The 27,505-nt window shown below is 39.0% G+C and overlaps 1 protein-coding gene across 2 annotated transcripts in view; it reads right to left on the bottom strand.

Annotated features, from left to right (window-relative positions):
* Positions 1 to 27,505, bottom strand: part of ZNF277 (zinc finger protein 277) — a 46,383-nt gene that overhangs the window by 9,711 nt on the left and 9,167 nt on the right. The window contains exons 1-7 of one of the 2 annotated variants that reach the window (XM_032106964.1): positions 27,125 to 27,402; positions 16,491 to 16,686; positions 13,241 to 13,329; positions 11,371 to 11,453; positions 5,656 to 5,747; positions 4,159 to 4,269; positions 2,182 to 2,314 (exon numbers count right to left, since the gene is read on the bottom strand). In XM_032106964.1, coding sequence (XP_031962855.1) covers positions 2,182 to 2,314; positions 4,159 to 4,269; positions 5,656 to 5,747; positions 11,371 to 11,453; positions 13,241 to 13,329; positions 16,491 to 16,549 — 567 coding nt within the window. In that variant the 5' untranslated portion in view covers positions 16,550 to 16,686; positions 27,125 to 27,402. Of the gene's footprint in view, positions 1 to 2,181; positions 2,315 to 4,158; positions 4,270 to 5,655; positions 5,748 to 11,370; positions 11,454 to 13,240; positions 13,330 to 16,490; positions 16,687 to 27,124; positions 27,403 to 27,505 lie in introns of those variants that run through there. The other variant, XM_032106963.1, reaches the window with a different exon arrangement.

Genomic DNA, 27,505 nt, shown 5'->3' with positions numbered 1-27,505 from the left:
ACGTCTGTGTCTTTGAAACTGTATAATTCCCCTGGACATTTAGAGCAATGTGAAGCACAGACCTCTAACACTCATTGATAAAAATGAGTAAATCTTGATAGTACACATAAAAAGAAAAAATTTCTGGGAAGTTGTGAGGTGTTAGGGGAGAAGAAGCAAAATCACTATATCAAGTCATTACAGAAAACAGACCTTGTGTAACATCTAGAATTTACTGAATACAGACATAGCTTGAAAAAACCCGTCCTATCACATTTAACATAATCTACTGCAGAACATGTATGTGCAGTACAGAATATTTCTTCCTTACAATGTAAAGGCCAATCTACTGAACTCCTAGTGAACAAACTGAGGTTCTTCCTTTTAGTCTTTTTGTCTCTGTGCAAAAAAAAAAAAGGGTTGTCAAATGCTGTTTGGAAAGTAAACACTTTCCACTATGTAGGAACATTCCTAAAAATTTCCTGTGTGCAAATATACATTTAATAGTGAGCTATGTCATAAGTGTTTAAGACACAGTTTTTAGTCTGTTTTCAATCTTTATTTTAAAAAATCTTTTCTTTAAAAGAAAAAATGTCAGAAATTCTGATGTGGGTACAATCTGAAGGATCAGAAAGACTGAGTGGAAACAGTCCCCTGAGGAGACTGAAGTGTAGACAACTGAAAATGTGTGGAAAGACAACATGGCTGTAGCAGAGCATGTAGAGCCAGACAAAGAACTGTGATCATTCAAGCATGTCCCAGAAGATGTACTGGAACAGATCTTGCACATGCAGTGCCCACTGCCCAATTTTAAACATTTTGGTGGTTTGACATAGTTTATTTGAGTTATATTTTCTATTGTCTGTAATTTCAAGGACCTGAAAGAATACACCCCTGAGTGATGTTACTCAGTGACCAACACCCGAGCTGGTTCAGGCTGGCACGTGAAGACACTCTGCAAAGTCCTGCCCAGAATCCCAGCTCCAGGAAAAGGGGAACCAAGGCCCTGACTGTAAAACAGTTTGCATGTTCTGTGGCCACGTAAGCAGCATTACTCAGACCACGCCTCAATGTGCAAATGAATGCAAATTAGAGACAAAAGGTAATTTTAAAAAGATGCCAAGTTCTGAAAATATAGTATTACGTGCAGGACAAGCAGAGAAGAAAGAAACTATTAAAATCACTTAAAACAATTACATTAAATTAAAATCTGTTAACTTCCAAAGGAGAAGTAAATGCTCACTTCTGTTGAAGATCTAGAAATATCTACCCTACAGGACGTCACAACTTTTTCCTCACTGTACAGCAAATACAGGTCAGTTTTCAAAGTTGTGATACTTGAATATTGAGAAAAAAACCCACAGGTCTCAGGTCATAGATCTTTGGAAGAAAAATATAAGATATCACCAAGGAAACTCGTTCTATCTTGGGCAGAAGGGACTTGGCAGAGCATTAAAAATACAAATTTTTGTTCTCAGTTTTAAAGTAACACCCATGAAGAGAAATTAAACGGAAAGAGTAGGTAAAATGGTGAAGAATGCCTATTTATAACCTGGATATTAGCACATGTAGAAGGCACAAAGACTACTTCAGGTGAACTATAGTTATTTCTGGGACAGAACATAGCAGCTTTTGAAGCAGCTCCTATATTCATATGCTGAAGGCAGCAAGTGAAAATCTGTTACATACACATGCACACACTCTCAAAGGTCTGAGACAAAAAAAATATTTAGCAACATACACCTACCTGGAGGCTAAAAACTAACTTTTTTCTTTCATCTATCTTTCATTTTCCTCTTCTTTGCATTTAATTTATACTCTGAAGAGCACTTCCAGCTTAAGGTTTGTAGAAAACAAGCTCAAAGCCAACTGCTTGAAGTTAGACCTCCATTTACTTCATTGCTCTATCTCACTTTCCCTTCTGTTATTAAAGCAGAGAGTGAGCACTAATGACATGATGATTAGTGTCTCTTCAAGCTACATTCTTGCATCTCTCAAAATCAAATCTCAACAAAAAATGTTTACTAGTGCTTAGTTTGACAATCATCCAGAATATCATGCCATAAATGAGCATACTTCTTAAGAATCCTTCAAATGATTTTTGACCTTTATACTAATTGCTGGTTTGGATTTATTCACTTTTAGCTAGATAATGTCTGTATCTCTTTAGTCAATTTGCTATTTATTCATAGAACTACTTACCAAGTAATTAATGATATAAAATTTATCATATTCTTTGTTTTTGGCATTGATTCTGCGATGCTGCTTCTTTCTCATGTGATCTTTAAGTGTGTTTTTGTCTCTGAAGACTTTTTCACAGTATAAACACTGTAAGCTAAGATAAAAAGGTAAACAGGTCAACATGTTAAAATGAAAATAATACAAAATAATAAACTTAAATAAGATAGAGTTATATATAGTAAGATTAACCTAAGCATGTCAGAGCAAACTAAAAGTAACAGAAGGCTTATTTGAAAGAAAAAATTACAAGATAATCTTAGATCAGAGTAGAGTCAATCAAACATAGAAATAACGACAGAAAATGAAAAATATAGTTAACAAAAAAGTTTTTCCCCATATGCAAAGTGGGATAAAAGTCTGATTATCCAAAATTGGCACAGAAAGGCTTCTGACTGCTCCGTGTGTGAGCTCTATAACTCAGCATGGACTTACACTGAGATCCAATCCATCCGTAATGGCTTCTTTGTAATTCAGAGTGAAAGAACATACTACTTACTGAACATACTACTTACCTTTTGAAACAATTTAAATTAGCTAAACAGAAAGTTTTTATAGTTCTACCTCAACAGGGAGGGTAAACGAAAGTTTGCCAGGGTGGTCAATGGGTTTTGAAATCCCAAAAAATAAAATTCAGTAAGTAAATTCATATCCACATACACACACACACAGAGTTCTATGTAATTCATAGATAGACATACATACACATATTTACATGCATATATATACATAGACATGAAGTATTATATAGGTGTATATATACATTACTCAAGAAGGTGAAAACATTCATTAAAAAATGAGAATTTTACCACAGTATGTCTTCCAGAGCAATTCAAACAAAACAGAAGTTTATGCACTGCCTTAGATCAGCATCACAGAACTGTTTTGGTTCCAGATTCCCCTCAGCTCTTTTGTGTGGAGCAGGAATTCAGGATTCTCAGTATCATTTTGCCTTCTAAGACATTTAAGAAGTTTTGAGTTCTCCCTATGCTTGCAGACTTCAAATCAATATTGCATTGCTGGTGAATCATAGGTCTGATGGCAGAATACATCTATGAATTTTACTATCTGCTTTGCTCCACCTGCCAACAGCAAAGTGTTTGCTCTACTTGAGAAAGGCATTCCCAGGAAGAGCATGAAAGGCTTTCTGGCAGCATACATAATGTAGTCTTATTTGCCTGAAACAAGATTTTTCTCCTCTAGTAATTTATTTTCAAGTACTATTCTATTAGCATAGCTAATAAGCCTATTCTTAGCAGTAGGGAGATGGCCTTTCACTACTCTGGACATAATTTCAGCATGTGCATTGACTACAGAGAGGGTCAACTTTGAGAAAACTCCCTCTAACTGAGAGCCTCAGGTCCTACTGGTAAACAGCAGAGCTGCAAATTATCAGTAAGCATGGTAATTCAGTGCATTAGGCAACATTAGTGATAAAAGAAAAGGCTTTCTTAATATGTCTTCATTTCTGGAAAAAGTTAACACGTATCTATCCCCTTCTGCTCTGGCCTTACTCTGTAAGCAGTACAAAAGGGAGAGACCAAACATCCCATAGTAATGGTATATGGAGGTAAATGAAGACTGGCACAAGGACTCTGTATCCAGTGATTAAAGAGATGTTTAGCAAAAAGTTTGTTACGATGAGAAAGAACATTAATGCTAACAGTTGTGAGAAAAAGGCATGTGCTATTACTGATGTCGAGGGAAACTGTGCAATGCATAACTGAAACACTGCACTTGACTTCATACTATGAACTGTTATGAATTAGCTTTCAGTAAGTCAACAAAAAGACTTCTAAGAGGACTCACAATAAACTTACATGCTCTCTTTGCTTCTTTGTAACTAGCCACAAATGTGGAATTCAATTTTACCAACTATTTCCAAGTTAAAAGAAATATGACCCAAATTTATTGAAAACAAACCAACAAAACTCTACTTACCTGTCAAGCTTCCCCTGTAATACAGCCAAAAACTCATAGCAGTTCACAATGTTATCTGGCAGTCCAATGTTAAAGGCATGCTCTCTTGCCATATGATTGAGAAGGACAGATCTGCAAAAGACATTCAAATAGAATGTTATACGTTTTTGGATACACATGAGGATTATTCAATTAGTGATTTAAAATACACCAATGGCTCTAAAATTGCACAAAAGCCAACATTAAATAAACAGTAATAGTCTTGCTGCCACTGCTAGGAAAAAAAATGCAATTTTATTGAAACAAGAAGTTTTTCATTTTCAGCTCTGCTGAATGTTCAGCAACATTTCAACTGCTCAATCCACGCGCATGATATATAATCCTTTAAATGAAAATTACAGTATAGTTTATTTTGACCCTTACTGTTAGCAAAGCTCATTCATTACCCTGTATAAGTAAATCACATTTCAAACAAGCCTCTTGAGAAACATTCTAAAAAGCCATTTGTCAGACTTCTCTATGCTGGTTAGCAGAGCAGAAATTCTTGGATGCAATGTGCTTTTACATCAATACTGCTTCACACAGCACTAGCAACATGAAAGGCACTCAAAAGTGTACACAAATAAACATAGTGGATGTTCAAATAAGATATTCCTCTAACAGAGATGTACTGGTTAATTCCTTAGGTGCCCAACATCTCTATATGCCTCAGCTTCTGCTTTTGGGGACTAAAGAAACATCCGAATGTTGGCACTTGCTTTTACCATAGTCCAGGCATGAATTTCAAACGTGCACTCTGCCTGTCAGACCCAAGAGGAAGCAGAGGATGAAGTTCCTGGGGGCTGAACGATCTGAGCTTCACTGCACCAGACAGTAGAGAGGGACACTCATAGAACATTGGGATGACCTGCAGGAATATGACCCCAGGTTCTTCTACCCTTCCAGATTACCAGAACTACCCACACAAACAGACTTAGCCTCTCCCACTGAAACTGATTTACTCTGAATAAACAAAGTTTCTTTGGAGCATGCACTTCAATGCAATTCTTGCTTGCACTTGACTGATGCTGTAAAGCACTCTGGTCTCACTCTAATTTTCTTCTCCTCTTTTTCACTTGATATTCAAATTCACACTAGTTAGGTGAGCTTTAAATAGGAAAATGTACAACTGGATAAAAATATTTTTTAACCATCACACTGGCTTACACAGCTCTCCTTGTTGCTGAAACAGCTACCAAAAAAAAGTTTATCTTTAAAATGGTTCATTCCCAAATCCAATGTACTGTGTAGTAGAAATAATTGCACTGGAATAAATAAAAAGGTTTGAGAAGTAGGACAGGATCTATTTAAAATGGCACTTCAGTTGAAAGAAATACTTAAACTATATTTTAGAGTTAATTCTACCTTCTGAGTCCTACCATTATGGATTGACTGGTTCAATGACACTGAAAACATAAAAAAAGATGCTGAGCAGATATCAAAAAAATAGAACAAAAGCAAACAGGGCAACAAACAAACCTGTTTCCTGTGAATTCTTGATCACAGAACATACATACACTATGAAAACTTGTGTCATATCTCTCTCGTTGTTGCTGTTCTAGAATTTCTCTCTGTGAAAAGAAACAGATATAGTCATTCAGACAAAACCATTCCATCATATAAGCTTATTATACGTATTTATCCCTACTGGTAACAATGAACATACAGAATTCAAATGTTCTGCTGACACAAACCAGATGTGGGTTTGTGGGGACCAAACTTTTGAATGTGGGTTCTCACAAAAATTCCAAGTTTTTCCAAAGGCAGTATGCATCCCAGTTAAGTTCCAGTAAAATTCTCTTAACTTTATATACATGGTGCATGGAAATAAATACAATCCACAGCGAGATCTTGTGCAACTATTTAAATAATTCTGTATAAAACCTGTCAGTTTATTGGTTCTACCTGTGATTCAGGCTTACCTCTGGTAACAGTGAGCAGGTTTATGGGTAACCACCTAACACCCAGTGGAATGACAAACTCAATGGCTAATTGCAGGCAACCTAGAGGGCTTTTTTCTAATACAAGACACAGCCCTGGCAGTTTCTGTAAGAAGCTGTGGCACATACGAACCCAGGGAAAAGGAGAAGGTCATTCCCTTAACCCTGGTTCTGTTTAAAGTAGGGCAACAGGCTAGGTCAGACACTTTACAACACTTGGTGCACTTTCCTAACAACGACAAAATCAAGCAGCAGGTGATTTGTCTCTGTTGCTGTAACAGCAGCAGCGTAGTTATACTGTGGAGTTACTATGCACTTCAGATGGAAAGGCCATAATCATCTGGGACATGAGAGAATCAATGTCTGGATTAAAACTTAGCATATTTTCAGCCTAGCAACATACTACTCTGTACTTGTGTTTTAAGTACTGATAACTGGGAAAGGATTTCATTTCTGTGCAGCACAGAGGGGCTACTGACTGCTTTCTGACATTGGGGATCATGACTGAATTTCTTAGGGGATTTTCTCAATCTCTTTATCTCTTCAGAACCTGCAGTGAAACTTTGTTTTTCCCACCTGTCTCTTTAGTAACTCTTTTATGTGGATTAAAGCACAAATTTGTTCATAGGGTACATCTGAATTACACTCAGCTATGCCTCTTGGATAAACTCCAGAGAAGGTAGAAAAGAAATGAAAAGAGAAAAGAAAGGAAAGACACACCCCCTGAACCCCCGAAGAAATGAGAGGAAGGCTTGAGCTACTGTCATGAAAGGCCCCAACGCATCCTGCAGTGCAGACAGGCTGGTGTGGATGTACTACACCACATCCCGCTGCCCACTGAGAGGTGGCACGAGGTGACACTGGGCACGTAAATGTGCTGTCTGCTTCTCTTCCACAAAAGCAGCATGCTGCACCCAGTGAGGGGCAGTAGGGTGATAAGATGCCTGTCAAGAGTGCAGGAGAGTGCTGCACCTGAAGTGCACTTGGCCTGGGGTCTGCGGATGCCGAGAGACATGGGCACACTGTGCCACAGCTCCTTCCAGGGCCCAGATTCAACCACATCACTTGGGAACTGTAGCTGTTGCACATCAGCTAAGAGTCTGTTACCTTGAAAATACATATGCTGGGGCTTTTCTGTTTGTTTTTGTACTACAAGGTGTACATTTAATGTTGGAATCATGCTCAGCAGCGCCTACTCACATTTTAGGCTGTATCTGCTCATGTCCTGCTGCATTATGCAAAACGTCAGCTCACAGAAATGTAAATTCCTATTTTTCAGGGCTGACTCTGGAAAGAGGTGAATGGAGCACACCTTGTCACAGCCCTTCAGCAGAGATGCAATTAAGTAAGACTGCTCCATGCAGGCAGTGAATGTCCCATACCATGTCAGTAGAAACTGGGGCTTTCTCTGATGCGTGGAGCTGCCCCCTCTCTCCACTCAGCAGCATGTTTGACGCTGTTTGGCTAACCTTGGATTTGAAACCATTATAAACATAGTTTATATACTTTGTAAAAAACACTGGAAACAATCTAAATGGAAATCAAAAGTGATCATGTCCCGTTTGGATAGAAAGGGTTTAAACACCCCCACCCTCATCAATGATATTCCAGTGTGGCTTCTTGATTTTCATTTACTAGGAGGAAAAAAAGTTTTCTGTGGTATTTGGCTGCCTAACTCCAGATTCCTTACTGAGGCCCTTGTTAGCAGCTGCTCTCAGTTATGTCTGAGGAGGAAGGAGAAGCATACTGTATTCTCCATACAGACGATGCTACTGCTACTTCACTCTCTCACCCTTCCCATTTCCCCCTACACTGGCATGCTTGGCAGCTGGGAAGCTTTGACTAATCCAGCATTGTTGCTTTACCAATTTACTCAACAGAGTTGAAAAAATATTTTCCAAGGTAGACCCTCCTTTTTTTGAAATACTGGCATCTTTCATTGCTAGAGGGAACTTTCCAAACCAGAAAGCATATCTGATACTTGGACAGGTGAGGAATTAAAAGCTCCAGTTCACATCAAATACAGCAAAAGCAACAAGGCTGCTCTTCCTTACAGACATTTCCAACCCTCTATTTCACTGCTGGGACTCTGAAGGGAGAACAGCAATTACAATAACTTACATAAAACAGATTTTTCTGAGCAGAGACATTCTGGTAATGAAAGTCAAGCAGAAACTGAAGTTATGAGGCAGGAAATGAGCAATTTGCTTAAATACTTGCACCAGCTTCCAACCTCCTTGAATGTCTGGGGATGTCAGCATTAACTCATTTTGATACTAACACAAAGATACCCAAAACACTTCCAAAAAATGTGGTTTTTTCCTTTATTTTTTTTCTTCTTTTTTTTCCTGTACCTCACCCTTGATTCTAGCTGACTCCACAGAGACTGGGTTCCAAATGAATATTGGAATGACTAACTGGGACAGGTATAAGGGATTGTTCCTCTAGCTGTCTGTCCCATTTGCTTTTAGGTTCTTCCTTTCATCACTACTGCTTCTCTTCTTGAGTTGACTCAACTACTGAAGCGATACACGCTAAAACCTACACCTGAAAAGGCTGTAATCAATGACAGGTCAGATGACTTGGATTTTGAAGGGTACTCTGACACTGATGTAGAAGACACTCAGCTCATTCAGGAAGCTGAGTCAATTAAAACAAAAGGAGGAAGAGTTTCATGATATGATGAAAACTAACTATGTAAAGATGTATGAAAAGAAAGAGGGCTGAAATTGCATTAGACACATACCACAGGCTGCCAAGCTGAAGCAGGTGAAGGGTGAAGTTTGTTTGAACTAAGACAAGCAAAAGAAGATGGAGACAGGCTAATATCATAAAATGAAATAGTGAAAACTGACCTTCCCCTACCCCCAAATACATTAGAAATAAACAGCAAAGAAGAACAGAGATCTGATGCAGCAAGAAACCAAACATGAGCAAAGAGGAATGTTTGGAACATTGAGTCTAATTTTGTCACAGCTGTTAAAGAAATGCATTCAAAACAAAAAGAAAAAAGAACCAAAATCAGCAAAGGACAAGAAAGGGTTAAAGGTTGGACATTATATGTATTCAGATCTGACATAATTTACCCAACAGTCATTATGGAATCAGACAAAACTATTTCTGACCATTAGGATGACAAGTCTTCATAAACCCATAGAGGATGGGCAAGATTCCAGAGCGCTTGAGAAAAGCAATTAAATACCCAACATAGGCAAAGAAGGGCCTACAGAACTCAGAAGTAGGTATTAACATGCTGACATTGCTATCTACTCTGTAAGCACTTCTGATACTGCATTACACTAAACTGGGCTAACATCTCCATCCCTTCCAATGTATAGCTTCAACCTCCTGAACCTCGTCTCAGTTTAAGAAACTGGGGATCATATGAACAGCTCTTCCTGGGAGGCTGGTACAGCTTGCAGTCTTGGTGAAGACTCCTCTTCAGGGTCTTTAGTTATTGGGAGAAAGAGAAGCCTCTTCACCTAAACCTACCAGTCAAATGACAGGTGAACAATTTAATACATGAGAGCAAGACAAGGTCAGTGCTGTTGTACGAAGTACATATTTTCAAAAAAATAGGTTTGAGGATGTTACATTTTTTACATAAAGAAACACCCAAGTGGCTTATATTGACACTGCCCCTCCATGTACCTCTAGTTTTGCTGCCAGGACTTCCTTGCCTGGTACTGCTGCACAACTATGAATTCTTTGTCAAGACTGTGTTTTTCCAAAAGACCGTATCTGTTTTGTATTTCACAGCCTGTCAGCTATTTCGGCAAGCTGTGCTCTCTAACCTACTTCAGGCTCATTCCTTGGCCTCTCTCAATACATCACAGTCACCATTATGTCTCGGCATGACATCCACCTTGGCTAGCTCCCTGCTGCAATACAGCCTGAAATGTTCCTAAACTGGAGTTTCAAAACTGCAGAATGAAATGCTTCAGGCAGCACATTTTAAAGACAGCATTTGTCCTTGTTTGGGCTTGCTGTTGGAGACAGCAGTTAGGATTCAAAGGATACAGAAATATCACTAAAAGTTGTATGGTTCTGGTCCTTATTCTATGCAACTCACATGAGTCCACTTGCCAGCTCATTCTTAATTGCTGGAGTTGTCTGGAGGTAAAAGGCTTTAGAAAGCAAAGTAACTATTTAACTTGCAAGACAACGCTCAGATTGCAGCAAAAGGAAATGAAAAAATAAACAGACTTTATTGATGTAACTAAAGCAGTGACTCCATTAGCCCCAACTACAGCTGCAGCTTGATTTCACAAAATCCTTCGGTAAAAACTGAGGATACAATCCTGATATTGGAAACAGTGATAATTGCAAACTATTTCACACCATGATAAGAATGCATATCTCTTTCTTCTCTAATTTAATTACTCTGTAAACAAAACCAGCACTTGCTTTGGGCTAAATTCTCCTAACATGAGGAGATTGTCAACAAGGCTGCTATGTACCATGTAACATTGATTTCTAAATTAGCCCAACAGCAAAACCAGAGTCCAGACATGATTTCAAACAAGAAAACAGAAAAAAACAGGTCGACAACCTGGACTAAGACTCCTGGAAGCCGGTCAGCATGAGTTTAACTTGAAGGACCATCCGTTCAGAACTGACAATGCCTAGAAGTTCTTGAGTCCAAAGTACTAGGTTGCCATCACCAGGCAAGAAGAATCGAGTGGTTCATGTGGACTCGAGAGCTGGCATTTCTTGTCCTTTGCATTGCACAGAAGCAATACTGGCCAGCCCTCCTCACTCACACACCACGGTGCTTGTGAGTATGAGACTGTGAATTACTGAAATCTGGGAAAGAGAGTGCGAATGCACAAAAACAACTTGCTCAAAGATTTTGTAGATAAGTATCACTTTCCCTGCTCACAGTATGGCACACAAAGTTTTATTTTGCTAACTTCCCTAGATGTATATTATTACATGAAAGATAGTGTGTCAACATTGCAGATCCTTGCAAGAAGAAAAATGTTCAGCACATTCAGCCTTTTTCAGTGGTCTGGGCGTATTTTCCACTTGTGTGGAACACTGACATACAACCTGTAAATTTATCCCAAGGAAAAATCTATAAACAGGCGATTAGTGTATGTTTGTGCAGCAGCTAGGGAAATGAACTTAAAAAGAAATTCATAATTTTGCCATCTAGCAAAAAATGCTTTACCTTTAAAATGCCTACTAAGTTACCATATATTACTCTACTGGAGTGTTTACCTTAAAATATGAAACGACAGTAATTTCTTACCAGTTTCTTTTGCTGAAGCTGTTCTCTAAGTAATCTGTCTTCTGGTAAAGCATCACATAAAAGAAAATAATTGTCCTGTTCCTCTGTCAAGAGATTAGAAAGTGTGAGTAAGGAATGGGAAGTTGCAGCTGCTTTGAATATTTCTGGCACATAATTTGCTAAGTCCTTGGAATATGTTAACAATGTATGTTAACAATGGAATATGTTAACAATAATAACAAATACGATTTTTAATCTATAAAAGTTCCTTTAATTTCATAATTTAATGAAACATGTTTAAATATTTGTGCATATTTATATTGGAGTTTGAAGGCAAAAGTCTTGCATAGCTTTTCTCCACTACCAGCTTTATTCATTTCCATGACGGTTCTTCTGGACACATAAAACAATTACCATTGATATTGGTTACAGATTAAAGTCAGCATGAAAGAAACATGAAATCACCTTTCATTTTACCTTATCAGTTATTTCCCTAAGCAATTGTCAGTTTTCACTAGCTATCATAATTTGGTTTATCCTCCCCATGCTCTGACCTATCACGTTACCTTTTACCATCAGGTATTTTTCTACCTGTGAGTATACACAACAACTGTTTAGTACCATACATTGAGACTTGCCTAATTTACATTTCTATGTATATGTTTTACACATATTTTATCTTTAGTAACCTTTTTACTATTTATGGTCATATCCAATTGAAGAAGGCAACAAATTTTATTCAAAGGAATTAAGATTACTCAGCATGCAGGAAAATACAAAAGATAATGGGTTGAGATAAGAACAATTTTCTGGAGAGGGAGAGAGGGGGTGGGGAGGGAGGGAGGGAGAAGGAGAGTGAGAGAGAGAGAGAGAAGGTTCATTGATACTTCATAATTCTGGTATTCAGGTGCTTGATTTGCAGTTTTCAAACTGAGTGGTAAGCATTAAAATTTCAGAAGCAAAAACGTACATATGTAAGAGAAACAGAATTATGATTTTTGGAGTGATTTTCATGTTTTCCAGGGCTATTTTTCCTAAAATTATTTTGAGTAATTAAAAAAATTACTTTCATCTGTTTTGTACTCAGTTTTCACCTTCTAACTATCTCTGACACCAGCCGTATGCATTGTTTCCTCTCTTTTAAGATCTCCATTGATAATTAAAGATGCAGAAAAGCCCTGAAGTTCTTATCTATTTTAGGTAAACTGTGTTCTTCTATTAGAAAAGGAAAGCCAGAGTAATGCATCAGCTACTTCTGAGAAAAAACACTTCCTTCACACGGTCAACACTGTCCCTATGATGGAATGTGCCACCATACCAATGCAGCAGAACAGTAAACTATGGCTTCAGTCTTGTGCTGGAGCCCAGAAAATTGAAGAATTGTACTGCTTCTGTGAAGATAATGTCCCCTGCCACCCTTGGGGCAGTGAGCACTGTGGCAGGGGAAAGAAAGGGGTGTTGTGGCCCCGATGTCCAAGAAGAATTAGCAGCATCAGTGCAGGTGGTGGGCAGGGTGAAGTTAGAAAAGGCAGCTCACTGGGAATGCTTCTCAACATTTTGGAAGGACCATCACCAATTATTTATTTATGTGGTGGGTACTGACACCTCCCCAGCCACGATGTGAGCAGCTCTGCTTCCAGGCCTTGATTTGCAACGGGCCCCAGTTCACAGCGCATTTAAGCACGTATTGAGCTCATCCTCACTCAGCACAGTGCAGAAGCATGTGCTGTAATCCCTGGAAAAGGTAAGTTTAAATATGTGCTTAAGAGTTAAACATTACTTCCGTGGTTTTCTGACCTAGTGTCAGACACACTTAGCTGATCAAAGCAGCAGTATATGCCAGAAATTATCACGTGATCTGCCCATCAGAGTAAGCAAGCAGCATACGTACCTAATGGAGCTTTTGAATTTGTTCTTATCACACTACAAAAGTCTGTGATAGGTTGTTCTGCAAACCTCCTCTTCCAGTGCAAGATGTAGCTTTAAAAATAAGGGGGAGATGATTAGTGAAAAAGGAAACACCAAAAAACTTTTAATAAACAATTGATCAGCTCTTGTTTTTTCATGCTCTAAATTCTTAAGTGGTTTTCTTTCTTTGTTTACCTCCTGTGTCCATTCTTTCTTCCTTCATATTAGTTTTCAATTTTATGAAATTAATTCAGTTTCACTTAAACTGGGTTTAACCATGCTGTCAAAGTTAAGAACTCAATAAGCAGATTTGCACCAAGCTTTCCATAAATACTGTGACCTATTCACATCTTCAGACAAAAGTGCCACTCAGATGCATCTTTACTGAAAAGATTTATTAGAGAGCATCCTCAAATTCCCAAAATATTGTGCTCTGTGTTCTGCAAGATGCAGTCAGGAAGCTGAAACTCAGTAAAAACACCAGCTTGACAAAAGTGAGGTTTTGGCAGGTCTCCTGTGGAGTTACAATGAAAGCTGTAGCTTGGCAGACAACTGGAAAGACAGAAAAATGAAGTCCCTGAACACCTGGGGATAAGATAGCAGACAGAATAAGAAAAGCCCTAAACATATTTTGAAGGTTTAACCCATCAACTACCATTGTTTAAAAACACTCTGTACTATCTTTGTTGGTATTACAGCTGCATCAACAGAACCCAACTGAGATTAGATTTTCACTGAACTAGGAAGCTACTGTCTAACCAAGAAGAAATCATCGCTTCATTTATATGATGATGGGAACCAAGCAATTCTTGTGCTAATTATTCAGAATTTTACTACAAAATACAATCTGAACATGCTTAAGTGCTTGCTTATATTTATACTCATGTATGATATAAGTCATGTGAGAGTTGGTAAGATAAAGGCTATTCAATGATTGCTTCTTATTATGTGCCATCAAATTAAGAAAAGAATAATTAAAAAATCAGATATTATTATGAGGGCATTTTTAAACAGCTGCAGCTTTTAATACTTGTGCAATCTGTAAGTTTACTTGCCACAGCTATCACATCCCATAGTGGCTCACACTTCCTCTACCATCTCACCTAATATATTTAAGGACTTCAACTGCAGCAGCCAAGGAACCAGCACATATTTCTTTCTGCTAACTCTGACATGGAGAGGACTAACCTCTGGTGCAGCAGACAGCTGAGCACAGTGAAGCCAGCACGTGTGGCTGAGGCTCACTCAGCAGCATCATCAGATGTCAGTAAGCGAGAGGTGACTCTTTAGTTGTTCCCCTGCCTACTCCACTGTTGGTAATGCCCATTGGAAGAGTTGCTACACAGAACTGCAATTCTTCCAGATTAAGTCATCCTTGAGCTTTTAGGACATAAATGTGCAAATGAAGAGATTTCAAGAGCTCATTTAATATATGTCTGTCCCTTGCACTGAGAGAAATGAACACTAGCACAAACTCACCTGCCCATAACTGTTTGTGTCACGGAAGTTACAGTTAAGGGATTTCGTATCATAAGACTTAAACCAAATAATCAATGACCAGATAAAACCAATGCCTTGTCATACTTCCAGGGAGACAGAATGAGTGATCATGTTGAGTCATGAAGCAGAAACTTATTCCCCTTATCTCTTCCCTCTGCCCTTATGCTAAATTATCTCTATTCTTCAAAGTTAAAAAAAAAAAAAAAAAAGAAAAGAAAAAAGTTTTCCACTAGCACTGGTCTTTTCTGGATTATTCTGTTCTTGCAGTTCTGTCAAGAAATGTATTCCTAAGACTGCCTGTAACTCATTGCTAAGCATAAAAATAATACCATCTTTTCAGAGTTGAACCCCATATTTTCCACTCCTCAGTTCAACACTTCAGAATATACTCTTTTTTGTGCATAGTTTTAGACTATTTTACTAATACAGCAAATCAGAGAAAGCACACTTCAGAGTAACAACTCCATCATTTCATGTCCTGGGGCCACTGTCTACAAGATTTGGCTACCTTCCAATTGCATTAGCAGCAAAAAGAATCCAAATGGGCACTTTCTGAAGTGGTGATTTTAAAATACATTTCTATTAATGCAAAATAATTCCCCCAAGCACACTTAAACTGGCGGTCCATGACTGAGCAGTTCTGATTCCTTTATTTACCTGAAGACACTAGTACTATCTCCAAGGAACAGTACATTCTCCTTCTGCCTGCCCTCAGCAGAAAAGCAAACAAAAACTACCATCAGTTTTCAATTTTAAGCAATATTAAGATCAGACATCTGATTAAGGATTTATATGGTTTACATTTCTCTTCCTGAATTATATTGTATTATTTATTTAATTTTTTTTTTGAGTCTTGATAGACACGAAGTCCTGGCTTTGACTGAGTAACTAGTAACAGAAGACCTACCAGAAAACTCATTTTAGTTGAGAAATTATCCATCTAACACTTAAACACTACAGCAGAACTATCTACAGACTGGCAGGTACTGTCTAGCCTTCCTCCTGGCCCATACATTACTGTGGAAAGCAAAATGCCAAGCAAGTACCTCGTCTCTGAAGCTACAAGCCAGCTGGGGCTATGCCAGCTACTGGAGGAAGTTAAGAGAGAGAAAGCCAAATGTGACCCTGGTGAGATGATCAATGACACAGCTGTAGAAGGAGTCACAGTTGTATGCAGATCACAGTACTGTAAAGCACAGTTAAGGATTAAATGTGATTTTGATGGGGGAATACTGTCAGCCTTAAAATAGCACAAACAAATTTCATCCCAGAATGTGAGAGATCCTGTACTGAGCAGCTTCTGCGTGCAATACACAGCTTTAGGACATTGTACAGGGGTAGAAATAGTCTTGCCCTACACAAATAAAATCAAAAAAAGATTAGAAGAGCTGATTGTCTGGAATAGGCTTTACTAAAAACCGGCTTTCTAGTTTGCACACAACTTGTTGATTAGTGACAGGACCTGAGAAGACCCTAGGATATATCAAAAAAAGTCAAACACAGGAAAAGCCATGTATTCTAAAACTGAACTCATTAGTCCCAGCAACATATAGGGACTAGGGAGAGGGAAGGGAATAGGAAAACAACCTTACAGTCCAGCAGCAAATTGCTCATAAGAAAATTTAAGAGAAGTCCTCCCACAACATCTTTTAAAAAAGATGATCTGTACTTTTCCAAAGCTTTCCATAACATCTGCAGACATACACACTCATTTTAAATGATATAACCCTTACCTTCTAAAATCTGCAACCAGTTTCACATCTGCTATGACGAGCTTGTGTTCAATAATCATGTGCTTCAGGAGCTGGTTTTGTTCTGCTAAGACATAGCATTCTTTGCAGAAAATACAAGGCACATAGGGAGAACTTTCTACTGCAACACCACCTGGACTTTCTGGCAGAGACAGAGGCTCCAAAATACACTCGGTATCTAAAATAAATAAAAATAATAATTAATTTTGACTAGGTAAATAAATGTACATCTCTTGAAGTACTTTTAGGTAGTACATGTAAAACCTGTTTGAGTCTCGGTTTTGTTGCATGGATCACTTCAGGAGCAAGATGCTTGGAAGAGGGTTGACTGCATTGTTTCCAAGGACAGTGGGAAGTTAGCACAGGACAGTTCTCAGGTATCTGTCCCAAATGAAACTCCTAGCTGACACCAAGTCAGTCATACACAAGTGCTCTGCTTACTACTGAAGAAGTTTTATGATGAGAAACCTACTTTTCTTCCTCTCACTATATCTAGTCTACCTGTTGATACGAATGAAGCTACTCTCTGTGGCTCCCTGAGCCACATTGCTCAGAGCATCAGGAGGGATTTAGACTGTATAGGACGAACTGGTTTGCATGTTAATTTTCCTAATTATACTTTTATTTATTGCAGAATACTTTTATAATTTTCTGACTGACTCTTGAAGATACACATTTGTCTTGCCTTTTTTTCCCCATTAGCATGTGATTTACTGCTCTATTGATGCCTTAGGTTTTAACATTTACATTTTTCAAATCCTGTACTGCCTAGTGTGTAACTCTGAAGTTTCTTGTGGCCTATTAGCAGCTGTCCTCTCATGCTGGTTAGACATAACAAGCCTCTCCAAGCTTGCTCTCCTAGGACACCCAGACTGTCCTAAGCCCAAAATGTGTAAACTAAGAGGAGGGCAAACTTGGGGTAGTTACATCATTAACTGAAGTTTTAATTGGAAAATTAACCCTGATATGCAGATGAACCAAACTTATAAAAGTGTGAAGAACTTGTGACCTGGGGTCCATCTTGGGTATAACCTTTAGCCTGCCCAGGGTGTACTTTGAAGGCCCTTCAAATAAATTCCTACCTTCATTCCCTTATTCTTGTCTCATCTCTGTGTTTAGGTGGCCATCTCGGGCATCACTATGACAAAAGACTATCCTTGATAAAGATTACTGCCACACAGACGCTTATGCCCACCAGAACCCTTTCTAGCTGTACCAATGTTGAGGAAGGGGCAGCCATGCTCCATGTAGAAAGGTCAATGGCCCATGTTTGCACTATTCTGTACCAGTCAGACACAGGTTGCTCAAGCGACAGCACACAGAGGTGAGTCACTGCCACATGTTGTCCTGGGGTTATATGTGTGTGTTCCCCATTTAAACACCACTGGTCTAAATTCATAAGCTCTTCCATAGGCATAAATTAGTGTAATTCATTAAGAAACACTGTTTGACCAAGGGAGTTCAAGAGTTGGCCCCATTAGCCTAACCAAATTCCAGCTGTCCAGAAATAAACTGTGGCGTTTATTTTCCAAATTAATCATACCTCAGTCTTGGGTTAGGGTTTATCTTGGAAGCAAATGCCAGTTTCAACACATATCTTCAATTTTAGCTACAGTAAACAGAAAGAAGCTCCCCATGTTCCTACCCTCTCGAGGTTGAACACTGGAAAAAAATGGGTCTCCTGGACTCTTGTACTATGAAGTTAGTTTGTGCAGCACAAGAATAAACTCTGTGTCTCTGGATTCCTGCAGTGACATGAACACCTCTGTAAAAAAATGGAATTTCACAGAATCACAGAATGGATGAAATTGGAAGGGACCTCTGGAGGTCATCTGGTCAAGGACTCTAAAGCAGGACCACCTAGAGCTGCTTGCTCAAGACTATATCCAAATGGCTTCAACTCCATAACCTCCTTGGTGCCAGTGCTCAGACACCCTCACAGTGCAAAACCATTTCCTGATACTCAGAGGGAACTTCCTGGGCATCAGCTTCCAAAGATATCTAAGCACTGTGGAAAGATGGCAGCACACAGAGCATGGTATTACCTGGAGCAAGGCAGCTGCTGTGCACAATCTAACACTTTTCTTCTCAAAATTTTACCTGCACTTCAGCCCATTCCCTTCCCTCAGAAATGTTTTTATTAAACTGGCATTGCAGAAATTGTTACGTTTTGTTCTATTTTAAGAACAGCAGTGGCTACACTATGTGCTAGAGCAATCATCACAAAAGGATCAAATCTCCCAAGCAAAGTTGATGGTACCTGCAAGAGTCCAGCTTTGTCCATTCTTACAGTCAGTAGTGTTGCTGAAGAAGCATTAAACTATGTTTACTGAGAAAAGTAGAACTTAATTTCCTTTGCAATTGCTGATGCCAAGTGAACTAAGAAGATACTCTGTCAGCCAGTTCAACTGTACCCACTAAGCAGCAACACTGCTTTTTGTTCATTTTTGGTATAGGTCTCTTGCAATGACCTATTTAAACATTTAGAAACCCAAATAAGTAAGTGCCTATCTGCCTCAAGAACTCAACTTTCAACAGATAGGTGTGTATGGAAGGAACTGGTACTCAACTTTGACATGGAACCAATACAGTTATTTAGTAAGAATACTGTGGATAGCAACCACTTGTGCTGGAAAAACTGAACTGCTAAGTCTTTAACTGTAGTCATGAGCTGCTGAAAGGAATAAACAGGGGTGAAGAATTTTTTTGCTGCCCAACCAGAGTACCTAATACTAAAAGAGAGTAACTTCAGGCTACTGGAGCAGTTTGGAAACTGCAGAAGCTTATGCAATTTCTTTCGAAGGCACTTAAAAGAGGAGGCGAAGGAAAAAAGAATCCATGTAAATATCTTTTTACTTATCTGCTACAAAAAACACTGAACAAGAGAATAAATGCACAGAGCTGAACAAATGCACAGCCTTTAGCGTAGCACTTACCGGACTAATGTAGCACAAACCTCAAAACAGTACAAATAAATCTAGGCATAATATTGAAATCTCTGCAAAAGCAGCTAATTTTGTTTCTATATTTGAAGCAGAGTGGCCACAGGTACTGAATAAAAGCTGTTAACTATAGCACAGCTCAGGGCTAACAGGGAAATAAAAACACTCAGACGCATTCTCAGACTCCAAGACTCCCACATGCAGAGACACTTGAAAATGAGGGAAAAGCAACAAGCTTTTGTCTTAGAACCTACTGCAACAAGAATGACTTCACCGGGACAGATTAAATACTCCTCTAGTGCATGTGCCCTGGTTGACAAGGGCAAGAAGCAATTACCTAGGAATGGTATAAAAATAGGGCAAACAGATCACACAAATAGAGTAGTCTTCCAGAAATCTGAGTGTGGAGAGTTTAAGTCAAAGTCTATATGAGCCCCTCAGTTAAGAAGCTTTTTTTTTTCTCCATCAACTTATTTCTGCACTATTTGAAATTGTTGGTCTTTCAACACCTACAAAAACTTGCAGCAACTTTTCATGTTTTCATAATGGTCCTTGATTCCTTGATGTCCTGGTTCAACTCTTGGCTAGTTCTACTCTACCCTTCATGTCCTAAGAGGTAGCCTCAAAATGTCCAAGAGTGGAAGAAAATATGTTTCTAAATCAGCACAGGATTTTTTTTTCAATCTCTCCTCTACTTACTTTTTATTTCTGGTATTTCACTTGCTTTTAGAATCGTTGAATAAACCACTGAATTCTCTTCAATGATTCAAAGTCTTGTAAGTTGTGAATTGAGTGTTAGTCAAGACAGTGGTCATATTCTTTGTGTGTTCACTCCTGTGTGTTACTCTGCATTTGTTAACATTGAATTGCACTTTTTTTGGGTACAGTTTGCTCAAATAGGATGAGATTTCCTGCAATGCTTCAGTTGGCCCTCCTGCTTTACCACTTGGGAAAAAAAATGTGTATTAACAGCAAAATCTATCACCCTTCTTATTTGTGTCTGTGATGAACAGCACAGGACTCCTGACACTCCCGACGAGAAGAGAGCCCTATAGGACCCATCCATTAAGTTTTGGATGAATACTGTTGTTGCCCCTGAGTTTTTCTCCTCTGCCCAATAGAAGAGCAGCATGACTGTTATGCAAACAGATATCCCAAAGGCTTCACAGAAAGCCCTCTGAACTCAGGAACTAAGAAAATCGCTCTCAATCACAGAACTGGCAGCTGACACCATGTTGTTCAACCTTTAACAGGACAGATAAAACAATGTATGGTCTTTAACAGCTAATTCAGAGCTAAAAAATGTAGATTAGTAGAAAGAACAGAGGAATATATTCTTTGAAAACTAAAACTAAGAAGTATACCAAGTTCTTCAGGGGAAAGTAAAATAAATACTTTGAAGATATTTGACAATGAGATGGTATAGAAAACAATTTACTTTCAAAACTAGAATAAGCACTGTTTTTTGTTATAAGCACCCACAGGACACCCAGTACAATGATTTCTGATCCCTGCACAGGGACTGTACATACCATCACAACAGTGGGGAAAAAAAAGTAAATAAAAAAAAGAACTGCCTGTTATAAAAATTATATGGCTTTATTTATTTTAAGAATTGTTATAATATAGACTAGCTAATCTTTACAGCTAGGGAAGCAACAAGATGAAAATGGATTAATTTTCCTTACTAGAACACTTTTACTTTTGAATGCAATCATTCTCATCCTCAAACCAATGTTCATTTGCACAATTAAGTAAATGTTACACCCACACAGTTATAACACAGATTACAGCAGAACAGGCAATGTACTCCACCTGCACAATCACACATGCAATTATCACAAAGCAATATGCCATGCAATTTTATGGCCAATACAATAGATACTATTATCAAAAAGAAAAGGAAGGAAAGATTCGGCCTTTGAACGGGAGTTTTGAAAGGCAAGGTCCTCAAGAGATGGTTTAGCCAGTGTAACCAGTTGCTTCCACCAAGAAGCACAGGGATGCCTCATTATTCTGTCTTTCTCCACCTTATCCTACCACTCCTAATCATCTACCACTGCCCTTCTGCTTGTGCTGGCTCCCAGGCCTGCCAAATCCTATGATGAGTCAAGCCAACTCTTCACCAGAAATAACTATTCATTCCTTTCTTTTTGCTCTATAATGTTGAAAATGCTCACACAAGAGTCCACCAGGGGCAAGAGCAAACTAAGGAGTGCACGGTGAGAAGCAATAAGGTGAAATGGAATCTTCCTCTCAGCTTCCTCCTCTCTTCTCAGCTGTACAGCCTCAGCTGTCTCATACAATTTTAGCATAAGCCTGCCACAGTGTGCAAGGTTTCTTCAAAGGCATTATACACAAAGGAAAAGAAACCACTACGATTTTATCACTGCTCCCTAACAAGGACACTCAGCACTGGCTTCAGTTTGCAGAATCCACTGTTGCCAGCATGAGCACACCTAAAACACTAAATGCAGTGTGGAACTCTTGTGCTCAATTCTACTTGGTTTGCAGGTCTGAACTACCTGCTCTGACTAGCTGTAGTGGTTTGGTCTAAAATACTCATTACTGTTTACCTTCTGTGAGATAAGAATTAGGAGAAACGCAAAGCAGGCACCAAACTTGAAAGAATATAAAGAAGTTTATTAACAGACCTAAAAGAAGAAAAAAAAGATGATATCACACCTTCAGAACTCTCCTCCTCCCCCCACCTTCCTCCCTTCTCCCACTGACAATGTGAAAAGACAACCCTTGAGATGTTCAGTCTGTTTATCACTTCCATAATAACCTTGTTCAGTCCATTTAGGAAGAGGAGTCTCTCTTGCCCATGCTATGAAAACATTATCACAACGAGCCAGCCACCAAGGTTGGTTCTCTGCTCGCATGTGAGTCCCTTCCCATGACTTGCAGCTTTTCCCACAACTGCGTTCGAGGGTCCACTCTTGAATTACTGGGGTACAATTTTAAGATTGAGCTGTTCAGAAACGAAAGTTCTCTTCACCCATCTCTGGGAGCATTTCATCTCTAAGAACAGAGGCCCTTCTCCTTCCCTGGGAGCAAAGGGTCCTCCTCATCTTCATCTCTAGGACTATCTCTGGGAACATCTCTAGGAACAGAGGTTTTCTCCTTTTCCATTTGGAGCAAAAGTCCTCATCGCTTCCATCTCTCCCTGTTCAAACTTCTCATGAAATTACAGCTGTTTCAGCATCTGCCTATCTCAGCGCAGGTGCTTTTGCTCACAAGAACAAGTTGAATGCTCCACCCTCCATGCCTTCATGAAATTACAACGGGTACTCTGATATATCATAGCTTTACAACAGAATTTCAGCTTTAAGCATCTCTTCTTTCTCTTCCCTCAGGTTTTCAGCTCTTCACAGCACTAAAAGGGTTAATCTCACCTAGGCCTTGCAGCTGGAATTTCGCTTATCGTTGTTGCTCACATGATCTCTGCTGGACAGCAGGGCAGCTTCAGCTGAATCTTGGCCGCGCTGGAGAGGGGGAGCCGCCCATCTGCACATAGCAGGGCTGGGGGGGGAGGGGGTTCCATGGGTGGAACAGGTCCATCGGCTCCAGGATGGCCGTAGCCCGGCCTGGCCTGGCCCGAGCAGGGCCTGGGCCGGGCCCACTGGCCCCCACACTGGGCCTGCAGCCACCTGTGCCAGCACTGGAAACGAGAGAGAGCTTGGGGGGAGTTTGTCTATTCTTAAGTGTGGATCACAGAGGCGGTCACAACTTTAAGTGGCTTAGAGAATTGTCCATATTCAAACTGGCCGCTGATAGGTTCTGTCAGGTCACAGAGGAAGCTGTAAGCACCCCTTAGCAAGAACATCACTTCCGGGACTACACTTGCTAACCCATGACACTAGCTCTGGGGACAAACTGAACACTGCTGCATAAATTACATTCTCTAACTAGAAAGTGGAGGGATTTGGGTTCAGATGAATGAAGTAACTTCACTGTTATAACTCTTCACTCCTTCACTCCTTCACTCAGGTTCACCTGATGTGCAACCTGCAGCCGCGCCTCGAGCGCCAGAGCTCAGGGAACAGCAGACTCTGCAAGCAGGCAACCAGCAAGCTGAGGGAGCAACTCCCTAAACTAGTCTGCAGGGAATGCTGAGGACAGGGGCACTCACATCCTTCTTTTTGAAGCTTTGCCACTGGATAAAAAGGAATGAGAGTCACAAGACCAGAGGAAAAGGAACTAAGTCCAAAAACAAAGGGTTTTAACTAGGGAAGATTTAAAATAGATTAATCAATTTATTATTAAATGAAGAATACTTTGGAAATTCAAGACTTTGCAAAGTCTGAGAACTGAAATGATGAAACAGGAATTCATACAAATTTGCTTAAGATATATTTACAGGTTTCCTGTCATTTTTTGTAGTCTCTGGCACAGCAACAAGGCCTCAGGCTGAAGACTTTACAATGTAAATATAGACATGAAGAGTATACATTTATAAGCCCACTGTTGGTAACACAAGGATAATGAAACAAAATAAGAACATCTGCTGGAATGTTAAGTGTCTTTCTAATTAATCCAATAGTTGAATGGATCAATTCATTACCAACAAATCTGGTTTATTATCTCATTAATACAGCCGGTTAATATTATGAGGAGATTAGCACAAGAACTTGAAATGATCCTGAAACAAAAATGAACACAACAAAGACATACTGGTGAATACAGGAGTCCAAATAATGAGCAAAAGACAGGTTTTTAGACATGCAAAGAACAAAGGGGAGAAAGAATGACAGGAAAACAAAAGACACCTAGCAAACCTGGCACTCCACACTAACAGCCCAACAGATGCCGAATGGAAAACAAAAAGGCTGAGCACCCTCCCCTGAGTTCTCATTGATTACATGGCAAAACCATGTAGTTATCAAAATGACCAAACCCCCACGGAGAGTACACTGGGGAACCAACCTGTATTCCTATAGGTAACTCTGCACAGAACAGTGCTGCACTGAAAAATCTTTAGGAAATGAGTAGTTTTAAAGCTCTGTCTTGGAATCAATTGTTTCTGAGCTGATGAAAAGAGTATCGAGAAGGATCGGCTTGACACTCGGAATACATACATGACAGCTTCCCCGTTTTGCAGCCTTGGCACTGCAGCATCTATTTGTTGGCACAGCAGCATTCCCTAATTTGTGGTCATATTCTTGGAAGCAATTTTATACTGATTACAGGATTTTTCCTTTGTTTTCCAGAGTACAAAAGATGGGTGACTAATGACTTGCCAAATAAACAGAATTCAAAGCCAAAACTCAGAATAATGAAAATAAAACACCCTGCCATGGTCCTCACCAATACATGCAAAGATGTTTCCTAGTGAAAGAAGAATCAATGTACATAATCATGTCCTACCTTGATATATTGAAGCCCTCAAGTACTTCTATTAAGTTGAATTAAGTCTGTGTTCATGAGGAATTATTTAGCTACTACTTCTGCTTGTTAACACGCTATGAATGATATTTAGTTAAAATGTCCATGTGCTCTAGGGGACAACACATCCTGTAGCTTCCCCCAAGATCAATCAGTCTCAACCCTGCCTGTTTTTTCATTGAATGCAAATGAGCACTTCAAAAGAATACTTAATCCTATGGCTAAAGCTCCTCAGTTTTACAGAAACTGTACATATTCTGTAGCATTTGCTGTCTAGGAATATGAGAATTTTATTCCAGTCAAATGACAGCTTTAAGAAAAGCTGTAAGTTACGGAATCCTAATAACTCAGGACAGAGTTTCTACAGAGCAGGTGTCTGCTGGGAGCTGGAACTAACAGAAATACAACTGGGCTTAATAGCCATATTTAACAGGGCTGCTCTGTTGGGGAGCTTAGGATGTTGCAGTTTCATTAGCATTAACAAGTGTTGCTATGGGTACCACAGCACAGGCATCAGAACACAACTGAATAGGACTGGGAAAGTGATTAATAAAAATGTGAAGTGCTGGAATTTTAATAAAACAAAACCAATGTGCTTGCCATTAAGATCATGTTTAAATTATAGACTACATTATTGCCCAGTTCAGCAGCAGATACATGCCACTGCTTGTTGTCTTTCTGCTCGAGCCCAGACAAACCCCCACATCTGTAAAGACCAGAGCAAACCTACTGTTCTCACACAGAGAGGGACACACATGCCCCCCCCCCCACTAATGAAAGTGACCCTAATAAGTATTCATAACAATATTTAAGTGCTGATGTTAATATGCAATTTATAAATATTTAACATACTACAGCAGGTTCTATTGCAAGCTCAGAACCATATAATGCCTCATTCCTGGGTAAATGACACAGACATATTAGTGTACTAAATTCAGGGTTTGATATTTCGGTCACAAATACGAAACAGTATTTATCTACTTCAGAATTATATACTGAACAATTTTATTATATTTTTTAGAGCTTCTCTGATTTCTTATGACTTCTGTTTAACAAAATTTCTGTTTACCTTTTCTTGTTTAGTGTGATCACGTGACTTGGTAGACATAGAGAGCTGAGATCCATATTATGTACTAAAATAAGGGATTAGAAGCAATGATTAAACCCTAGACTATAATCTGGAAAGATTAACGGAGTAATTATGTAGCCTGAAACTCAGAATGGTGAGTTACAAAGAAGAGAAAGAAAATATCCAACAGAAGAATTTGAAATGGAAGGACAAAAATGACCATCCAGGTTCTTCTTTTGTACTTATCACCCAAATCTATCTGATAAAAATTAGCAGCTTTTCTTCTGTTTAACATGCTATTTAGTACAAAGGCATACCAAAGACATCAGAATAAAGCATAAACAATGCTGTTTAAATTTAAGGTGCAAAGATTGAATTTCTGCTATTTTCACAGGAAAATTTTGGGGGGGGGCGGGGGAAGTACAATTTTGTGCCAAGGTGATCTAGACCGTCATTCTGAAACATTAAAAAATACTGGAAGGCACCACAAGTAAAAAAATGCATATGCAAATGAAGTATTTGTGTATGTTACCACTGTCACTGTTCTGCTTAACCCTCTGCAAAGAGCAGCAAGCTGGAAATAGGCACTTACTTTACATTTACTGCGTCTGTGACCTTAGCTCTCCCAAAAAGAAGGGGTCTTAACAATATGTTTAATATGGATAGTAATACTTCATTGCTACAATTTATCTTTGCAGTGCCTTTAACAAACACTGTACTGAGCCTAGTAACTTTCATGCCAGCATTGCTATGTAAAGCAGGTTAATTACTTTACTCTTTACTTTTTATCATGATCATTTAGTAGTGATCAATAATGCTTTATTACAAGGATTTTCCTTTTCTTGTCACATGTTCTTTTCCTCTAACAGGATTCAATTTCCAAGCACGTTTATCCTTTTGATGTTAAAAGAACTGCCTTGTGGTCTTTTTAAAACAATTGCTTTACACTCTGTAACTAAAGGAAAGGCTGTGTGATTTGCCTTAAAAACATAAAGACCCCGCTTTAGTAGTTCCTGTAAGACACCCCCATGTCATTATGATGGGAATTTCTACCATGCTCCTAACTAAAATGTTTGCATCACAAGGTTTACAACTTTTCCACTAGTAGACTTCCCTTGAAAAAGGCAACTATTTGAGAAAAACAACTACAAATAGTGTGAAACTTTTATTTAAATGTCACTTTAATTTTTTTCAGACTCATATGAATTACAACTAACCTCAAAGTGCATCCTGAGAGGTCTCGTTTCTGGCATCCTTGTGTGTGTGGGTTTCATACTGACAGAACAGGCTGAAATCTCTCTCAGATATTCTGACTAAGCTTCCTGACACACACAGAGCCTTCAAGGCTGAATTGTTTAAGTGAATCTTAACGAAGAATCAGTACGAGGAAGAGGTCCTGTGATGTTAGAATCTCTGTAGTCTCTTGCTGTTTTCTCAGTGAACTGGAGCTTTTCCAGATGGAGAGTAGCAAAGTAAGTTGTTTCTACTTTTACAATCAAACCTCCATAAACTGGTGTTCAAACTGGAAAAAACAGTGGCTCAAAAGGAAAGTTCATTATAGTGTGCAGTGATGTGAATCAACATAGTTCAGCCTAACT

Source organism: Corvus moneduloides, chromosome 4 (genome assembly GCF_009650955.1).
Source record: "Corvus moneduloides isolate bCorMon1 chromosome 4, bCorMon1.pri, whole genome shotgun sequence".
In the NCBI taxonomy this organism is placed as follows: Eukaryota; Metazoa; Chordata; class Aves; order Passeriformes; family Corvidae; genus Corvus; species Corvus moneduloides.
This window is presented reverse-complemented; position numbering and strand designations above follow the sequence as displayed.